At 41.2% G+C, this 14,190-nt stretch overlaps 1 protein-coding gene across 2 annotated transcripts in view; it reads right to left on the bottom strand.

Annotated features, from left to right (window-relative positions):
- LOC149465917 (solute carrier family 22 member 13-like) overlaps window positions 1-14,190 on the bottom strand; it is a 60,317-nt gene that overhangs the window by 14,624 nt on the left and 31,503 nt on the right. Inside the window, exons 9-10 of one of the 2 annotated variants that reach the window (XM_089673140.1) lie at window positions 9,142-9,351; window positions 1,899-2,016 (exon numbers count right to left, since the gene is read on the bottom strand). In XM_089673140.1, coding sequence (XP_089529266.1) covers window positions 1,932-2,016; window positions 9,142-9,351 — 295 coding nt within the window. In that variant the 3' untranslated portion in view covers window positions 1,899-1,931. Of the gene's footprint in view, window positions 1-1,673; window positions 2,017-9,141; window positions 9,352-14,190 lie in introns of those variants that run through there. The other variant, XM_089673141.1, reaches the window with a different exon arrangement.

A 14,190-nucleotide genomic window follows, 5' to 3' on the forward strand; every position in this document is an offset into this window, starting at 1 on the left:
CTGACACCAATGATGGGGCACTATTCCTCCCACTGACACCAGTGATGGGGCACTATTCCTCCCACTGATACCAATGATGAGGCACTATTCCTCCTACTGACACCAGTGATGGGACACTTTTCCTCCCACTGACATCAGTGATGGGACACTATTCCTCCCACTGACACCAATGATGGGGCACTATTCCTCCCACTGACACCAATGATGGGGCACTATTCCTCCCACTGATACCAATGATGAGGCACTATTCCTCCCACTGATACCAACGATGGGGCACTATTCCTCCCACTGACACCAATGTTGGTGCACTATTGCTCCCCCTGATACCAATGATGGGGCACTATTCCTCCCACTGACACCAATGATGGGGCACTATTCCTCCCATAGACATCAGTGATGGGACACTATTCCTCCCACTGACACCAATGATGGGGCACTATTCCTCCCACTGACACCAATGATGGGGCACTATTCCTCCCACTGATACCAATGATGAGGCACTATTCCTCCCACTGATACCAACGATGGGGCACTATTCCTCCCACTGACACCAATGTTGGTGCACTATTGCTCCCCCTGATACCAATGATGGGGCACTATTCCTCCCACTGACACCAATGATGGGGCACTATTCCTCCCATTGACATCAGTGTTGGGGCACTATTCCTCCCACTGACACCAGTGATGGGACACTTTTCCTCCCACTGACATCAGTGATGGGACACTATTCCTCCCACTGACACCAATGATGGGGCACTATTCCTCCCACTGACACCAGTGATGGGGCACTATTCCTCCCACTGATACCAATGATGAGGCACTATTCCTCCTACTGACACCAGTGATGGGACACTTTTCCTCCCACTGACATCAGTGATGGGACACTATTCCTCCCACTGACACCAATGATGGGGCACTATTCCTCCCACTGACACCAATGATGGGGCACTATTCCTCCCACTGATACCAATGATGAGGCACTATTCCTCCCACTGATACCAACGGTGGGGCACTATTCCTCCCACTGACACCAATGTTGGTGCACTATTGCTCCCCCTGATACCAATGATGGGGCACTATTCCTCCCACTGACACCAATGATGGGGCACTATTCCTCCCATTGACATCAGTGATGGGACACTATTCCTCCCACTGACACCAATGACGTGGCACTACTCCTCCCACTGCAAAATTACAGTTATGAAGTAGCAACGAAAATAATTTTATGGTTGGGGGTCACCACAACATGAGGAACTGTATTAAGGGGTCGCGGCATTAGAAAGGTTGAGAACCACTGCTATAACAGGAAGTGCTTTAACAAAATGTGAGATTTTAGTGATTGGGTTTACTTATACCTTATGGAGCAGTGATGGAGCCACAAGATCTTGTAATGATACCTGTAAAGTTATATGGACACCCACATACTGTATATTAACTGTGAGAAAAAACAAACATTTTAGAATTATGCCACTAAATATCCAATCTCGTGTTTCAGAGAACACAGCATGTTGAAGCAAATGTAATTTAGGGATACAAAATTATTTATATATGATACTATCTTAAGCTTTCTGCCAATCAATCAGAACAATTTCCATGACAAGTCAATTTCCCAGTTAAGCAGGATGGTGTTTCAGATGAAGAGAGGTATTTAGAGATGAAGAGAAAGTTCAACATGGTTTTCATATTATTTATTGCACATACTCTCAAACACAAGTTTGTCATTGTTTTTCTTGATACTAGCTCACATCTGTGCCATGTGTTGATGTGCATTGGCCCTAAAAATGAATGTCCTCTCCCCATTACCCCATTTGGGTATTTGAAGGGAATGGAAGCACGTTAGTGCATGACAAAAAACAGAAATACATAGATACAAAGGTGTCCAGTTTTAGCATTCTTACGGAACATGCTGCATTATTTGTTCTTGGTGCCTCTTATAAACGTGTGCTCTTCTGCTCCTGCTCTGTGCTCAGTTCAAGATGTCCATTGACCAAATGTTGTTCTCTTTCGCTCTTGCTTCTGAAAAAAAAACTCAGTTTCACTTATGGGAAATGTGCATAAATTGATGCAATACAATTTATCATCTTTTAATATGAGTCCAGAACCTCCAAATGACCATATAAGGATCTACAGTATCATTTGTACCAATTGTATATATAGATTACTTTAAATGTATAACAATTCTACATTTATTTACTAGGAAAAAGAAATACATTATAGTGGTTCTAAAGCCAGAAGGTTTTCCATGCATAAAGGTAAAAAACCTTTTGTGTGCTGCTCCCCCACAGTCCCCTAATAGTTACCTGAGCCCCCTCCAGCAATGTGCACGATAGTCTCAGCTGTCCCGGGACTCCCTGTCCTCATTGGCTTAGACAGCAGCGGGAGCCATTGGGTGCCAGTGAGTCAATAATGAGAGAGGGGGGAGGGAGGCCAAGCCACAGCTCTATGTCTTTTATGGACGCATAGATCCAGGTTTGGGTGCAAGCACGCACCAGTACCTCCGACAGTCCCCTAATCCTTACCTGAGCCCCCTTTTGATCCAGTGATGTGCACAAGAGCCTCAGCTGTCCTGGGACTCCCTGTCCCATTGGCTTAGACAGCAGCGTGAACCATTGGCTGCTGTCAATCACAGACAGTGAGCCAATGATGAGAGAGTGGGGGGCGGGGCTGAGACATGGCTCTATGTGTCTTATGGACACATAAGAGCCAGGCTCGGGAGCAAGCATGCACCAGTGCCTCCATAGCAAGCGACTTGCTCTTTGGGGGCACTGGTCATGGAGGAGGAGCCAGGAACGCTAGCAGGGGACCCAAAAAAGTAGTGGGGCTGCTCTGTGCAAAACCACTGCACAGAGCAGGTAAGTATGACATGTTTGTTATTAAAAAAAAATAATAAAAGCCGAACCTTTAATACCACTTTAAAGTATAACAAAAAGGAAAACGTTATTTTTTCGTTTTGCATAGAGTGAAGGTGGGTTAGAACACCTGTCAGTTTTTTATTGCTGTCAGTGACCACCAAAAGATTCCCCCTCTCTATTTGTCCTGTTTACCATTGTCATTGAAAGTGAAAGTAAAAGAAAATCCCAAATTTTGGGTTGTCCCCAGAAAAGTAATGGAGGGGATATCGTCCAACTGGAACACTAGTTCTGGTGACCTGGGTGTCCCCAAGAGATTACTTTTACTTGTAGGGATTTCCTCTCACTTCCTGTTTTGGCTATGCAACAGGAAGTGAAGGGAAATCTTCCCAATGAGACATAGAGAGCAAAAATAAGCCTTACAGGGGTTATGACTCTCCCTTACTCTATCCAAAGAAATGCCTATAGTTCTACTTTAATAAAGTAAAACTCTCTCCACTGACATCATAAAAAGAGATTACCGATTTGAAGATTTTGAATCTCTGCATAGAGATAAAGAAGATAAAATATCTGAAGTCACAGGTTCATTTCAAATTTGAAAAAACCTTTGCACCCCCTTGTGCACCAGAGGAAATTATTTAGGTTGTCCATGTGTAGCACTACCCCTTTAAGGGTTGCTTAGTAATTTTTGGGTTCCCTGTCAATCTGGACCTCTTTCTGAAAGCTCAACTTTTGCTGACATCACCACACTCTTGTGACCCAAATAAGTCACCACTGTAAAATGGATTCACACACAAGTTAGTGTAAACCAATATGAAGTTTATATTGAGTTTGAACGTAGCTTGATCAAAAAACACAAAATAGCATTGGCATATGCAGCAATATAAACACTCTTGTCAACTTTAAGTAAACGTAACAGCATCCACAGAAAAGTTCCAATAACTGTTAGCAGGCCTGCTTTCAGAAATGATCCACTATCTCCAATCTGAGGTGACTGTTGAATCCTCAGCGAGAACAACTATTAATAAACAAGTAAGCTCACTGTGGGTCCTCAGAACCTTAAGGCAAGGATTAGATTTGAAAATGGAGAGAACTCTCAACTAAAATGAACCAGTATCTCCTTAAGAACAATATGGAGTCTTCTGTGCGCTAGTTGGGGCCCAATTGGTGTGAAGATTATCTAAGGTATAGATGTTAGTTAATAAGTACTTCTCCTTTTGATGGTAATGAACTGATGTAAGATCCCCTTTAAGGCATTAAACAAGAACAGATTTGAAGTAGTAAAGTATAACAGTTGGCATAAATTATTGTAAGCAAGAACAACTCTCTCTCTCTGGGTGACAAGGGCCACAGGCAACAGTAGTAGAATCACGTTCACCTGGGAAGGGCAAATTGTCAAGGTTCTCTCAGTGGGTGTATGGGATCCTTTCACCCAATTAATGGTGTCAGGTAGGTCTTAGTGGTCGTCTTTCCCTGCAGATGGGGCCCCCAAGGACTCTCTGATCCTGATCCAGCATCCTGGCTGGTTTCCTGTTTGCAGATTGGCTCACTGGGCAGCATGGCAAGACTGATGATCAGCAGATTCTTTCCGCTTCTCCTCCCTCTCTAACTCTGGCTCCGTGGTCTGGTCCAACACTCCAGCCATCAACACACTTCCTCCTCTCTATCTCTCCCCTCTCACTTCCTGATCAGTCTTCTGGGCTTTTAGTTATATATACCCCCGCCCACATGCCAGCTCCTCTGTGAAATTTAAGTCCCAGGTGCACTGTTCTTCAGTGAAGTCCTGTAATTCAGCATACAAGTTCCACATGGCTATTCTTCAACATGTGGCTGCTACTGTTCTGTAGAACACTGCCATCTTGTGTTGACATCAACACCCTGCACTAGATGTTTACAGCAGGGTGTTACACATCTCATTCAATAGTATGTTTTTAAACAACAGAACAGGCAGCACTGGGAACTGGCTGTGCGCCCTCACCTTTGCCAATTTATTGTTGGTTTGTGCACTGAAAGATATATACCCCATATATTAATATGGGTCAGATTCATAGAAGATGCATTTATCTTAAGGAATGAATTTGTGAAACAGTTAAATGAATGTTGGCCTACCTCAATGTAAATGATGTAGGTATTTTCTTACAAGTCTATCTTACAAGCATTTATCTTATGGAATGAATTTGTGGAACAGTTAAATGAATATTGGCCTACCTCAATGCAAATGATGCAGGTATTTTTTTACAAGTACAAATCTATGGAGATCAATAAAAAGGTGGGTACTCTCCTGCCACTCACTTCCCCAGACTATTACCAGATTTTCTGATCCACGTGTATCAAAATGTGTCTAATAAAGCTTCAAACACTCCTGTCTCCATGTCTTCTGTTCTTTCCAATAGTGTTTCACTTCAGTGTTTCCACATCTTCCACAGAAATCCCAGCCTGTGTACATTTTCCAAAAAATGAAAAAATTCATATAGTGCAGTAATTTTGAAATGATCTTAAAAAAATTACTATGTTGTGTTCAAATGTATATGGGACAATAAAGCAAGACAATTACCAGTGATATGTGACTTCTCACCCCTCCTGCTTATCTTCTTACCAAACATCTTATGCCACCATACACCACCCGTATGCACACAAATCACCTTACCAAACTTATCCCCTAAGGCACATGACTAGGTGACATCTGATACTCCTCGTAGATGTCACTCCTCCAGTCCCCTTATAGCATACACTTCCAATGGGTAAATTATATATATGACATAAAGGATAACAGAAGCGCATACTGCAGAAATCCCCATTAAAAACACTTTGTTTACCATAAAACTGCTTACATAAAAATGAGATACAGGGGTTTTTTTTATAAAGTCTATGGACAAAACATGTTAGGAAGTGATGTCAGATGCTGATCTTGGAACTGGAAGTGTCCAACTTGAGTATTGGAAACCTCCATCTCTTTATTTATGTAAGGAGCATTTTTTTAAGTCTGTGCAAGAGGGGGACCAGAGGAGTGACATAAGAGGAGTATCAGATGCGATAACACCCATCCCTGTGCCTTAGGGGATGAGTTTGGTAAGGAGTTTTGTGCACATGGTGGTGGTGTATTGTGGCATGTATTGATGGATTCACAGCCTTTGCACTATATGGAGCGCAGCTTAAAGCAATTTTAAAAGCAAATTTTTTTTTAATAAAAAACAAAAATATCATACTTACCTGCTCTGTGTAAGGTTTTTGCACAGAGCAGCCTGAATCCACCTCTTCTTGGATGCCCCTGCCGGAGCTCATGGCCCCTCCCTCCTGCCAAGTGCCCCCACAGTAAGCAGCTTGCTGTCGGATCACACAAGCAGGCTCGCTGCCAGGTCACTGCTCTGTATGTCCATTCACACACACAGCTGCGAATTAGCTCCACCCCTGCTCCCTTCTAATTTGCTCACTGGCTGTGATTGACAGCAGTGGGACCCAATGGCCAATGGTTCCCACTGCTGTCTTAGTCAATGAGTAGAGAGAGCCCCAGGACAGCCGAGGTTCTCGGGCACACCTCTGGATCAAGAGAGGGTTTGGAGAGAATTGATAAGCCTTCTAAAGTGCATTTCTGTTAAGAAGATAAGCAGGAGGGATAAGAAGTCATGTATCACTGGTGATTATCATGCTTGATTGTCACATACACATGTGAGCACAATATAGCAATTTTTTATGGTAATTTAAAATTACTGCACTATGAGTTTTTGTATTTTGGAGGGGATGTACACGAGATGAGATGAAGATTTCTATAGAAGATGTGGAAACACTGAAGTGAAAACACCATTGGAAGGAACAGAGTACACAGAGGACTGGGGTGTTGTGAAGCGTTGTTAGATCCATTTTGGTACATGTGGGTCAGAAAATCCAGTAAGATTATGGGGAAGCAAGAGGCAGAAGAGTACTCATGTTTGACAGTTAACATATTTCTGGGTGTTGGGGTTTTGTTCAGCTGCTGGGGATTGGTACTGGGAGTACTTGAGCACTGGTGGATATTTGAATTATTGAAATCCATGGCAAATTAATTTTTTGGATCTGACTATAAGGAAGGATGAAAGAAGAAGAATCATTAGTAATAATATACAGGAAACTGACATCAGTGAATAGTCTACATCACTGGTATATCCAAATTACCTAAAACAGGACTAACTTTGCAATCAAGAAGAAAATAACAACAAATTCCAGACAAAAGTCAAAATTTGGCAGACATATTTTTGGAGAGAAGGTATTTGAAGAAATGTTTAGAGATTGCTTATAAGAAAGTACAAAATAAAATCATAGAATCTCTTTTGAGAATGGAAAAATCTACAAGAAAGGAGAAAGATAAAATAAGATTGATAAGTACATATTCATAACAATTTTAGCAAGATTTTTAATATATCAGACCCATTTTGCTGGAGGACAAAGATCAAAAAGAATTGCACTTAAAAAAAAAATCAAGCATCAAGCATTGGAAATAGAGGATTATCAAAGAGGCTCTTATTCATAGTTCTCTGGATACACATGCTAAAATGGCAAGGAGTGAATTCTATTTACCCCAAAGGCTGAACAGGTCTTTTGGATGTGGGCACTACAAAGCATGTCATAATATGTCTACTGAAGGATCTTTTTACATTTGTAGCTTCATAAGAGTTATATATGCAGTAAAATGCTCCTGTTCTAAATGATATACACAGAAAAAAAAAGATTATCCAGTTTTGAAGATAAGATTTAGAGCATAATGTACGATATTCTGCTCAAAAGAGGGAAAACCTTAGTTACACATGTATGGGCAGCGCATGCAGGTTATTCAGATTGTCTAAATTTTTAGGTAGTCGGGGATAAAAAACTGCATGCCTGTAAAGGAGACATATAAAATCCTGCTTCAGTCTAAAGTGCATTGAATTTTTAGGATAAATTCCAAAGCACCCTACAGTTTGAATTATTTCCATGTTCGTCCTTCATCAGTAGCTAAGATAGGATAGACTGCTCAGTAAGATTATATAAAATAAATTGACTATACTGAAAAGTATAGGAATTCGTCCAGCAAAATATAATGAATAAAAAATGAGACAAATAATTGTATAAAATAAATAGGTTACAAATGGTGATTCTTATTCTTAAAATTGATTTCTAATTAGCTAAATAGTACAAACTAGATGTAGCTATTAACATAAAATCCTAAATAGGAACAATAGTCTCCAAGGGCATACCCTTAAATAAAAGTGGCTTGTTTGACCTTAGATGAGCATTAAAATAACAATTCAACTGAGTTGAAATACACACACATTTTACTGACCTCAATTAGATCATTGCATGATTTGTGTAATGACAGTGGTAATGTACATGCATGCGTGACATAATGACATCACCGAGTGTACACCAGAACATGTTTAAAGAAACTTATAAATAGAAGGGATGCTACAGGACAGGATATGTTTTGCTGCAATCTGCTCTTTCCCGAACACTATTACCCCTAACAAAGCCACAAATGTGGACATGTTGTCCACTTTTATGCACTTAAAATGTGGGTGAAGCACTTTATAATTTTGCATGTGATGAGGGACATGCAATATGGGATAAGAAGATTAAAGAAATAACCAGTGAGGGCATATCTAAATAATCCATTTAGCTTGTATCCAGTTAGGTAGGCCATTGTACTACATAGCTGTAAGTAGATCTAAAGAAGATTGTATAACCAGACTGCAATCTGTATGGTCCAACTGAAGCAAACAAATTACCAGTTATCACTAACCCTAGGTTATTTTAATCATACATTCATTATACATTGTGGTTTTAACAACATTTTGATAAATATGTGTGTGTGATGTATTTTAACCTTTGATTTAGGGTGTCTCTTTAGTGCCATTTGGATGAATCAATTTAATTTGTATTTTATTCAGCAAGACAGGAAGATGCTTTGAGGCAGGAAGGAGCTTGCCTCAATGTTCAAGTCCAAAACAGATATAAAAATTACCTGACTTGTCTAGCAGACTCCACATATAATCGAAATGTGACTTTTGAGGTAACCAGCTCTTTAAAATGGAACTTAGTATATTTAGTGAGTGCATATTTTAGGTTGTTGAAAATAGTCTGACTTTCAGCAGACTGATAGATTTTAGGAAGAGAAACAGTAAAAAAAAAGTGTGATCCTAATAATGATAAAGAGAAACATGCTTTTTAACTTACTAGAACAAATTGGTATTTTTTTTAAACGCCAAGAAAAATAATATAAAAAATTAAAAAATAAAAATATAAAAATAATCCTAGAGATGTCCTTTTAGTATTGCATCTGTACCTTGTGACTCCATTGACTTCATGTGTGTGGTCCTGGAGTTCTCTATTCCGTGTCTCTGGTAGAAAGAAACACAAAATGCCTCCAATGATGGGGCCAGTGCCATAAACAGCCATTGGAATAGCTGAATGATACTGGTCCAAGAGATTTACGAGTGGAGCAATTATTCCAGCTAAACGGGAAGTCATGGAGCAAAGACCCACTCCATTCTGTCTGTAATAAAAAAAAACAAAAAAAAATGGTAAGTATCTGGATACCATCATCCAAATAACAGACAAACACTGCTCCAGGTTAGCCCACTTAAATAGCCCCTAAACTGTGCAAATGGGTGCAAGTCAGCTTTGCAGTCAAGTATTCCACAAATATACAAATAGGCTGATTTTCCTGAACAAATCCATACCAACTGAATGCTTTGTCCTCCAAGAGAGCTTGGTCAGGAAATGCTTGGAGATGTCACAGCCCACAGGAGGCTGGGACAAATGTTTGCATATGTTTGTAGATACCTTTACTCTTTAGGATTAACATTCATAATGATTAGGCACTTACTACATGAAGGTCGTTACCATTGTGTTCCCTGCCTGTTTGAGCTGTGGTGTTTTTTTACCATAGATTTATATCAATACACTTCGTTGGATTTCCTGAAAATTGGAGTGTCCACCTCTTTGTATATTTGTGGAGTATCATTATCCAAAAAGTCTATTAAAGTGTAAAGGTATATCTACAAACATAGTGCAAACATTTGTCTCAGCCACCTGTAGGTTGGGACATTTCCATGCATCTCCTGACCAAGCAAAGAGTCGGTATGGATTTGTTCAGCTAATCACGTTTCTTATCCCTGTGAGACAAGCCAGTGCTCAGGTGCTCCCTTCTTCATAGATCAGACATAAATAATCACCCTGTCAGGGATCCAGGTATGACCAGAGATGGGTGGACTGACACAGGGAAACAGCAGGCTTCAGAAATTATTAAATAATAATAATATTTATTATGAGCTGCACAAAATAAACAAACACAGTGCAAAACAAAACAAACCTTAAACTAATAGGTACAGGTGCAGTCAGGGGTGGAGAGGGGGAGTGGTCAGGCAGGCCGGGTCAGGAACAATCAGGCAGAAAGGTACAACGGGAGCAGGCAGAAGAATGGTCAGGAATAGCCGGGGTCAGTGCAGGCGGAGTTCTATCAGAGTCAGAGTCAAGCAGGAGAGTCAAGCAGGCAGGAGACAGGATACAGGAAACAGGGCACATGGGAAACAAACACCAAGGCACTGACTGCAGGTCTGGCAATTCCTTAAATACACCTCCTGCAATCAGCCTCAGGTGATGGCTGATTGCAGGAGTGAGCTTCTGGTTGCTGAGAGCACCCGCTGGCCAGCCCTGGTACTGCAGCCCACAAGGCAGGTGAGTCCCACCACCATTGGCGAATCCATTCCTGACACACCCTGTGAGACTGTTTGTACAACACTCTTTCCTAAAAAAATGTTTTGCCATCTGGATTGTCGGTTCAAAGCCAGATGGTGTCTGTAGACACTTTTGAGTGGATGTTAAAAATTCGGCAAAATTAAAACATATTCTATATATATATTTTTATTTATTTTTTTTACGCAAAACATGAACATCTTCAGGTGTTTTATCCTTTTAAAAATGCAGCAAATACAAGAAAATCTGGCAGAAATCCAGCATGCTCCTTATTTCCCGTTGAGTCAGTGTTTTTAGCCCTGCCCAGACTACAAAACATTATCCCCTATCCTCATTTCCATAACATAGTATCTGTAGTCCATCAGAGGAGAACTGTTTGATAACACTACCTAGACTTGAGCGAAACTGAAGCAGATTTTCAGTTCAAACACATTAGGAGCTTACTAGATTTCTAGCAGGATGTGTATTTTTCTGCAGCATTTGAAAAGAAGTAAAGCATGACAAAAGGTGCATGAATTGCATATGTAGTGATTGTTATGAATGACATACAATTTAAGCCCATATTAACTGATATGTAAGATCATTGCCCGGATCACCCACTGCACACCATTGTCCCTTGTACACAAAGTGCAAAGTTCACAAGAAATGAGCCTAAGCAAAAAAGCCAAACAAACATAGTGAATGTTCTATTCAGGCTCCTCTAAACCTTGTGTTAGTCTTGTGAACTCCCACTTCTGCGATGTAAAAAGCCTTGGTGATACAGTGGAATGTTTGGCAGCAAACAAACTAATTAAAATAGACAATACTCCCATAACCACATTTATTCTTATTATCAAGAATCATTACACAGAAAAAAATGCAGAGTATTGCACTGAATTACATTGAATTAAGAAAGACTGAACTCTACTCACCATGCTCAGATGCAGGAAAAGACCCCTTTAACTCATTTTCCCACAACTCCCATGATTACTGGACACACCTAGGCAACGGATTGTCTGACGTCACTTGGTGGTTCCCAATGACTTCATACACCAGCTGATCTGTGGCTCCTCAACTTCCCCATCTCTATCCTGGGCTGCTGCCAATGGATTGTGTGTGGACGATCCTTTTATAGGTGCTACTTTACTGGCAAGCGCTCCTATCAAGGAATTATGTAAGTGCACATTTGGCTGCCTTATTAAAGTTGTACTATACATCTGAACTTAGTGGTGCCTCCCCTGAGTTTTTCTAGCATAGAGAGACCACACCTGATTAGGCAGTGGTAGCTGGATATGTGATCTGCAGCCTGATGAGAGGCCCTCCATTGTCAGAACCGACAGCCAGACAGGAGCCTAATAGCATGCAGCTTCTTCAGAAGACCAAGCTACTGTGGGGAGACACTCCCTTGTTGTTATCAAAGGACTCAGGTTCCAATGGTGTGGCACTTTGTCCTTGGACTTTGGATCCCTCCATCTGTTCACCTGTGCTACCAGAGCTACCCTGGATTTAACAGAGCTTGTCTGTAAACTGTCTATAAGGATTATCACAAGTAACTGTGTCCTGTATTGTATTTATTGTTTCTTATAGAGATTCTCAGCTTTCCTGTCTGCTATTATAGGTACTTACAGTATAAAGACTATACTATGCAGCCACAATATCTTGATTGAGTCATAAACACATTGCTGTGAAGAGTTCATTTTTGTGCTGCTTTCATGTTTGTCCAGCTTTATTATTCTGCAGTGTATGCATGTTTTTGCCATTCTACGCCTGTTTTGTGTTATTGCCTATAAATGTGCACCTGTTTAGTAAACTGCAAGTTACAGTTACACCCTGCCTAATCATTTGGTCAATTACTCTTTCTGTTAAAGATACCAAAGACACCAATTTCATATGACCCTTATGCAAAATAACATTTTGGATCCATTTAAGGCTCACAATTATTGTTTCATATAAATGCATTATTTCTTGCCATCGGGCCGTCAGACTATCAGACCATAATCTGTCTCCATGAAGAACAGTACAGGACATACAATGTATGCTATAGCTGCTCCTGTAGCCATCTATTTCACCTTTCCTCCTTCATTGCTTAGTAGCTGTAATTGTTTACCATGATGGGTAATTGGATGAACGATCACACAGAAAGTAACAGTAACTTACAGTTTATTAAACAGGTGCAAAGTTAGAAGCAAGCATACACTGTAGAATAACACACAGCAAATTATGAAAGATGCACTAACATGGACTCTTCACAGTAATGTCTCTGTGACTCAGCCAGGGTAACATGTTGCTGTATAACATAGTTTCTATAAGGCTCAATAACAGAAAGTCAAGCTGAAAATCACTACTCACAGACTGCTACTTTCAATTATCTTCATAGGGCCTCTCGTAATATCCAGGGTAGCTCTGGTAACAAAGGCAAATAGCTAGAGGGATGCAAGGCCAAAGAGTCACCCCACTGGAACTGGAGTACTGTTGTAGCAATTGGCCAGGTGCACCACACAGTAACTGGGTGTCAGGAGATAACCTGGAGAAGATTGGCTCAGGGACCTGGCACACTTACCAATATCCAGCATGGTCAAGCCTGTAATGGAATTGAGAAGGCGCACATTAATTTGCATCACACGAACATTCATTCACTGACATACGCCATGGCCAATAGATCTTTGCTCCCTTTGGCCTTTATAAGGAGGACAGATGCTCACAGACTTTGCTGACCGGTCTTGAGCCCCCTGTTAGCCATGTTTCCTGTGTGCTTATATTTCTGTCTTCCCATTACGGACTTGGCTAGCTACTGGATTACCTGAGCTCTGCTCTGGCTCTGACCTTCACAGATCTTCCCCTGCCTGCTTTGTGTATATGACCCCAGCCAGCCCCTGACTACACTCTGATCTCTCCTCTGCTGACTACAGTGTTCTGCCCCTGGCACTTGCTGCTGACTTCATCTCCTGTCTTGCCCTGCCTGCTATAACCTGCTTGCTGTGATCTACCTTCTGCTACTGCTGTGTCTGCCTGTATGATCCAATATCCTCCTGAAGGACCAGCTGCCTTCCTCATCCTCAGAGGTCTCACCACTACAGCACTTCCACAAATGGAAACCTTTGCTTCTCTGGGTTCAGCATTCCGTGTTACCATCCTCGGGGTGTGGAGCACTTAGCCACAAGGAGAGCTTTCTGGTAATTTCTGCCTCCAGACCAGGTTTGTGACACTGGGTCTTCTGGAGATGCGTGCTATGAGACTTCTGTTGCCTGGTTGTCCACATGCTAATTATTACAGTGAAGGGCCTCTCACCTGGCTTCAGATCACTTGTCTAGCTACCTCTGCCCCATTAGGTGTTGCCTATCTAAGCTGCTAAATGAGGGAAGTAGAGAAATTTTATCTTTCTTTGTCCAGGAACTCAGGGGGTTGTATGAAATGGAGTTAAAGGGGCCAGAGCCTGTATCTGAGCATAGTGGGTAAATGAGCACTTTGTTACAATTGCTGTTGGCATCAGTTCCTTTTATGCCATTAGCAACTACAGACACCACACAAGAAATGTTGGGAAGGCTAATTAAAAAATCCTCCCTAGTGTCTCACCTAAATGCCCCATTGTGTTTTTAGGAACATCAGTAATGTACATTCCGTAATAACCTACAGGTGAAACTCGAAAAATTAGAATATC

The sequence above is a fragment of the Staurois parvus genome, unplaced genomic scaffold (assembly GCF_062004578.1).
Source record: "Staurois parvus isolate SC_StPar_1 unplaced genomic scaffold, SC_StPar_1.0 ptg000136l, whole genome shotgun sequence".
NCBI lineage: Eukaryota > Metazoa > Chordata > Amphibia > Anura > Ranidae > Staurois > Staurois parvus.